The sequence below is a fragment of the Musca autumnalis genome, unplaced genomic scaffold (assembly GCF_047663935.1).
Source record: "Musca autumnalis isolate F117 unplaced genomic scaffold, ASM4766393v1 scaffold_4, whole genome shotgun sequence".
NCBI lineage: Eukaryota > Metazoa > Arthropoda > Insecta > Diptera > Muscidae > Musca > Musca autumnalis.
Window position 1 is genome coordinate 173,363,180 of NW_027411977.1, and position 7,052 is coordinate 173,370,231.

The 7,052-nt window shown below is 36.5% G+C and overlaps 1 protein-coding gene across 1 annotated transcript; it reads right to left on the reverse strand.

Moving 5' to 3' along the window:
* Positions 1 to 197: 197 nt before the first annotated feature.
* Positions 198 to 2,621, reverse strand: LOC141401527 (larval serum protein 1 beta chain-like). Its single transcript, XM_073981819.1, has 2 exons — positions 2,396 to 2,621; positions 198 to 2,336 (listed from the first exon to the last, which is right to left on the reverse strand). Exons 1-2 carry the CDS (start codon positions 2,594 to 2,596, stop codon positions 198 to 200), a joined length of 2,340 nt encoding a protein of 779 aa, XP_073837920.1. The 5' UTR covers positions 2,597 to 2,621.
* Between the last annotated feature and the right edge of the window lie 4,431 nt (positions 2,622 to 7,052).

Consider the following 7,052-nt stretch of genomic DNA (forward strand, 5'->3'; position numbering starts at 1 on the left):
TAGCGAATCGTTTATTAAAATGTTGTCGATTTTCTATTGGGATGTTTGTCATACACATTTGCTGCAAAACCCACAATGTGTTTTCGTTTGTCAAGTTAACTAGCGAATTCTTTTCTTATTTAAGTCTATCATGCATTAATTTTTAAGAAATTTACACGAGGCGTTTAGTTTTCAGATGATTTATTCAAGCTTCGTCTTTACTTAAAGTACTTAGTGTAATAGTTATCAAAGAAGGTGTAATCGAATTTGCCATAGTTCTTGTACTCGTCCTTCATATACATTTTAGTGCTATCGAAATGATAGATTTCCACATCTTTGAAGTACATGTTGGGTACATAGAAGTCAAATTCGTCTATTTTACGATCGAAGGGATAGAAGAATGGTTTAGAGTCGGTGAAACGGCTACCGGTTCCAATGCCACATGAATAGGTAACATCAAATGAGGAATATTGGTGACTGGTTTCCTCATACGGTGACACCATAAAGAACATTCTCATTGGCATGCCCTTTTCCCAGCCACGAGGCAAGATCAAACGGTCTGGGAACATGCAATGCGGCTCACTAATATCCAATGGCATGTCATATTTGCCTTCGTATGCCATCATTACATAATGATACAACTCGGTGTAGGTGGTACGGTCCTTACCAGTCCAATAGAATTCGTTGGAATTGCGCGAAATCATGTTCTTTCCTGGTTCTAAATCCACAACAAATTTATCGAGGGTGAAGAAATTTTCCCGATTTTCAGACATGGGAATGTAACGTCCGAATTCATCATATTTAGGAGCAATGAAAATACGAATAGCAGCTTTTTGCTGTTTATCAGATAAGACGGTTAAATCAAAATTGAATGGTTTGTGGTTCAAACGCATTTGACGAGCCAACAGAGTTTTGTCCCAGACAAATTTGCCATCAACAAAGACCATTTTATCGTTCAACAAATTGGTAACATCGAAGTCAACCAGATCAAAGTATGTCACCAATTCACTTACATGCACATCCTTAATTTCAACTCCTGGGAACATTAGTTCATCCTTGGTGTAGGGTTTCAAATGGTCCTTGAAACGGAAGAATACATCGGATATTTTCTTATGGAATGTGTAGGAAAGAGGATCACGCAACATAGTTTCGAAGTTGAGGAAAATGTTTGGACTAACTTCCATATGATGGTAATCAACATCGGAAATTGACATAAAGGCATACATGTAGTAATAATTGAAGAAATATTTATCAAATACATCCATGTTGCTCTGCAACATGCTGCCGATGAATTCAATGGCCTCCGGTTTGCGCAAATCCACCATAGTACCATCATACATCTTATAATATCCGGTATCAATAATTTCTTCAATACGATGGAAAGCACCGCGTATTCTATTCAACATTTCAACGTTGGCAAAAGTTGTCATATCGTAGTAGTTGGGACGATAACTGAAACCTACTCCATTGTAAGATATCAAATGGGGGACATAGCCATGCTCGATTTCACTCATCCAAAATACTTCTGGGATTTCACCATAACCATGAGATAAACGTTCCATATAGTAACGAGACATGAGCTTCTGTATAGTATAGAGCCAGAATTCTCCTCGGCGATCTTTGTTGAGACCAAATGTTTTGCCATCCAAGAAAAATGCGTAGTCCATGTTCTTGTAGTACCAAAACGAATTCCAACCCAAATCTTCTGTGAAATAGGAGAGAGCAGATTCCTTATTGTAAAAATCAATATCGCGGGTATAGTCCACAGGCATCCACCACATTTTCACGTCCTTAAGCATGCTGTTCCATTTAGGGTCCTGATTAAATTCGTATATGTTTTCACGTAACATGAAGTTTTCTTCGGTATACCAATGACTCTTGTCAATACCCATTAGTTTCCACCACTGCCACATTTTCCAATCCTTCATGTACATGTATCCACCATTATTGTAGTTTTTGTTGTTCTTGTAGTAAAAGTCTTGGAACTCCTTTTCATACATTATGTACTTGCTCCACATATCGTAATCGAATTTCTCGGCTTCGTAAATAAACTTGCTATCGAAGAAATATTGTGGGAATATTTCATAGATGGTGGGAAGCATAAGGCCTTCGAAGTCATCACGATGAATGACGGCCAATGTGAGGGCATAAACGAACATTCCTTCGTTAACATGCATACGAGCCCAACAAACATTATGCATAAATGTTTCCCAGTCCTTGGCGAAGTAGAAGAAATTGAAGAGACCCCAGGCTTGTTTGTGATGGCTCTTTACCAAAGCACCAAAGAATTCACCACGTGGCAATAGTGCTCCCATCTTGTAGGCTTCCCAGAATTTCTCCATATGCTCGTCATAGTACTGAAAAATGAGATTTTTAATATTTCTAATTTTTAAATACGAAATGAAATCAAACTTACGCTGTAATAGGACTTGTCAATTATGAATTTTTCTCCCAATTTAATCCATTCTTCGAACATCAAAGGATCCTCCACACGATAGACAATCTCGAATAGGAATTTTTGTTTCTCCAAGAAATCCTTATTGGCAATCTTGACCTGCGACAAACTGGCCGCAGACACAATAGCCACCAGGGCTAGAAATGCGATTGATATTTCCATATCGCTTATTCCTCTAGCTAAGTTACCTTCGTCGTAAGCCTAAAGACTGTTGGTTGCTGAAACGAATTTAGCGTTTTTATACATTTAACTTATCAATAAAAATTTTCTAGATTACTCTGGACAAAAGAAATAATTGCAATTCTTCATGAAGATTTGAAACATGTCATAATATCTGATGCAATGTGTAGAAAGTTTGACCTTTAAGAGATAAGATTTTATGTTGGGCACTGAACATTCGTATGCACTTTTATTTTTATAAATATTAAAAAACATGAGCAGTGACGAACAATACGTCAATATACATACTTGCATACATATGTATATCTCTGTCTATGTTTCTAAGCAAAAGAATTAAAGCGCAAAATGGCTTAAATTTAGTATTTAGTCGTCGTAAAGGGTATGAAACATTCTTACAGAGAATTGTCGGTATATGTACACGATTTTTATTATAGCCCCCATATATGTATATGGTAACACCCGATTTTCGGTATTTTGGAGCTTTAGTTATTTTATTTATTATTCATTTTATTCCATTCACCATAAGTAGACAGCGGAATTTTATGCAACCCCTATTTTTTGTCCGATTCATGTCAAATTTTGGGACTGGGCATATTTTTGGCTTCTGATTAAATTGCAATCGAAACATATGACATATGCAAAATGCATAAATTTTTGCACATGCAACAAATATTTCAATAATAGGTACAAAAATGTTTGTATGTACAATTTTTCTGTTTAAAATTCTTTTCAGACAAGCCAATAAAATAGAGAAATGTATAACCATAGCCTCAACCTTCGAAATACCGAAAATCGGGAGGTATCGTTCTATTGGGGCTATATGAAGGCCTGAACCTAAACCGACAAATTTAAGGTGGAAAGTTGTTTACCTTAATACTTAATTGTTGACTTAATACCAAATTTCAGCCATTTTGGCGGGATATTGAGGCCACAACCTTCAAAATGCCAGAAATCCGGAGGTACCGTTCTACAGGGGCTATATGAAGACGTGGACCCATATCGATAAATTTCAGGTGGAATGTTTGATACCCCCAAGGAAGACTTAATGCCAAATTTCAGTCATTTCGGTGGGATATTGAGGTTACAACTTTTAAAATACCGAAAATCGGGAGGTACCATTCTATGGGGGCTATATGAAGACTTGGACCTATGCCGACAAATTTCAGGTGGAATGTTTTATACCCCCAATGAAGACTAAATGTCAATTTTCAGTCATTTCGGTTTGATATTGAGCTTACAACTTTCAAAATACCGAATATCGGGAGGTACCATTCTATGGGGGCTATATGAAGACCTGGACCTATATCGATAAATTTCATGTGGAAAGTTTTATACCCACAACGAAGACTTAATACCAAAATTCAGCCATTTCGGAGGGATATTGAGGGCACAACCTTCATCTTTTTCCGCAATATTAGTATACAGTTTAATAAATGCGAATAGAACATTTGTTCCTGTGTGCAAAAATAATAAATTTTTAACCAAAATTATTATAATTAGGCGCCAAGGAAAACCGCTATCCCAGAAAAGGGAAAACCTGTTATATTTAATTGTAAAAACAGCAGAAATAAACAAAAATTTCGCTTATTTTGGAATATTTATTCGAATATAGCTTGAAACATGTGCAAAAGCCACAAAAATATAGGAATAACAGATTTCATGAAACTAATCATTCAGCCAAAACCAATGATCGTAAGGTAAAAAGCTTGTCGTAGCCTTGTAATACATCATAAATTATTGGTAAATACATGCCTCCTAGAAGGTCGTTTTTACGTTTTGTGATGGAGTACACAGAATGGCCGGGAACATTGTGTTATGATGATTTTCCTTCTTAGGTATTCAAAACTAACTCCATTTCACCAATATTCTTATGTACATACAGTTTTTTATATACATCAAGGCGAAACTTGAACTGATTCTTGGTTATGTTGGTTGCCGTTATTTTGTGATGTGTTAAAAGGCTACGAGAAGCGTTTCACCCTACGATTTTTTAGAATTTAAGTGTTGATTAATTTTTCTTAAACTCATTTAAGGCTCGTTGACTAACTTAAAGAAAATTAAGGGCGGTTTGAAATACTGAGATGCTATTATTGGTAAAATTGAAAACCGAATATTTTCGACAATCACTGTATATTCAAAAGTGTGGGCCAACACAGCATTCGGTTCGAGAGTTGTCATGGGTGCGGTAGCTGGGGCAGCCACTACACATGCTGGCCCCTCAAGAAATGTGGACTTGCCACTCAAAAAAACCTGTACCATCGTAATAGGGACCTTGAATGCAACCTGTCGCTAGAAAACTCAAACACTTTTCCGAAATTTTGTGTGTGAGGTACCCGAAGGAGTTGATATATAGTCCATATTCGAACCTGGGCTATGTCTCGCAGAAATATTACTACGTGCAAAGTATGGACCAAATCGGTTACTGCCTTCGATAGTTATCGTGCGCACAATTTTACCGAAAAGTTCTGAACTTTTGTGGGAAGGTACCTGAAGGAGTGGACCGATAAGACCCATCTTTGTATAAAATATTACGAAGGCTAAATTTTGGACCGATCGGCTGAACCGTTCTAGGGTTATCGTGCGCTCCAGACACTACTCATGGGGTCACAAAGGGTTTTTACAAATTTCGAGCCATTTGCTCAAGAAGTATGGGGTTGCCCCTTGAAAAAACTTGTACCGATAAATAACATACTCGAACATCCAGACAGACAGACGGACGGACATTGCTCAATCGACTCCAAATTGTCTGAAATGGATTTCGTCCAAACATACTCGGGGTCTAAACCAATTATTTCGATGAGGCACATTTTGTCCGTATGAAAGTGTATATACCCTCGTTAGCATAAATGCTGAGGGTATAAAAAGCATTAGGTTCCGCAGGGCCGAACTTTTTATATACTCCTTAATGAAATATTCTGAACTTACATAGAATAACCCCCCATGCCATTGCTTTCGCAAACGATCCGTTTTCGAATGTTTTTCGATAGTTTTGCGGATATTTTTTTCGAAAACGACACTCGAGAACGAATTAAAAACGATTCATTCGTCGCCCAGTTTGTGGCAGGAAAACCTTCGAATTCGAATGTCGTTAATAATATTATTAGCGAATGAAAGCAAAAAAGCATTTTTGGCGGAATTCCGATTTTATGACATGTTTATCTGACGTCTCCTTGATTTTTCTGTATGTACCTTTTCTTATTTGTAATGTCCCCCCATACCAAGTGCGGATATTATTCGAATGTCCCGCACAACTTTCGAAAACAATATCACTGTCGAAGGATTGGCAAATGTTTTTCGGGTGTACACAAGCAAGTTGTTCTTTTGTTCGTCAAAAGTTTAAAAACGATATCATTTTCGAACATTTTGCGAATGTTTTTTCTTCACAAGAAAAATTGTTTCGAGAAACATTTTTTACTTCGGAAGTTTTTTACGTTTTAAAAAATAATTTTATGTAGTTCTTGGAAAATTCCCATTTGCTTTTTTCAAATATTTTCGATATAAATGCTACTTATAATATTAACAAGAAGTGATGATAAACACAACATATAGCTTGGTTACAAATACAAGACAACAAGGTTTATAAACTGTTACACGCATTTTCGAAAGTTGTGCCGGACATTCGAATAATATCCGCACTTGGTATGGGGGGAATTAATTTTCACAATTTTATTTGGCAATACCAACTTTCGGTATTTTAAAGTTTTAGGCACATTATGTAACCAATATGGCGGGAAGGTAAACGATACCGCTCGATGTGAAGTCTTTTAAAGGATTTTTCTACTGATGTGGTTGAAACTTGGTATTTCGGATTCTCAATGGGTAGAAAACATCATTCTTTCATTCATTGGCATTAAACCTTGTTTAAAAGAAATTGATATTCTTCAATTAGCATATTCCACTTCTCATAGGAATAAGCCTTGACGTAGCGAAAGAGCTTATTTAGTACTTTCATAAACGATAGGAAAATAATTCTTGTTACTCGTTAAGCACAACTAGAACACGAGTATTTTTTTATCAATACCATGACACACAGTGCTTTAGAAACTTCTTCCTGTTCAAAATTATGTAACTTTGGAACGGACATTCATAATTCGTTGTTCGACAAAGGGAAGGGAAAGGGTATTATAAGTTTGTTTAGGTAAAAATGCATGTAACACCGCGAAATATTCCGTCCCTCCGTCTGTCCATTATTAATTGTAATCAAACTCCAGGCCGCAATTATGGACCGATCGTCATGAAATTTTGTATGCAGGTCGGGTTCAGACCAGAATAGATCCCCATTTTTATTGGTGATGATCGTGAAATATTTAGCGGGACCAAAAACATAATTTTTTCCGATTTTTTAGCTGATCTGTAGGTCGCAATAATAGTCCTATCCCCACGAAATTTTAAATAAGGTAAGAGTATATGAGAATGAAGAAGTTTGTAATTTGAGATG

Coding starts and splice junctions, on each gene's coding strand:
- LOC141401527 (XM_073981819.1), bottom strand. CDS start 2,596: ATGGAAATATCAATCGCATTTCTAGCCCTGGTGGCTATTGTGTCTGCG. Junction 2,337..2,395: donor TTGACAAGTCCTATTACAGC/GTAAGTTTGATT, acceptor CTCATTTTTCAG/TACTATGACGAGCATATGGA.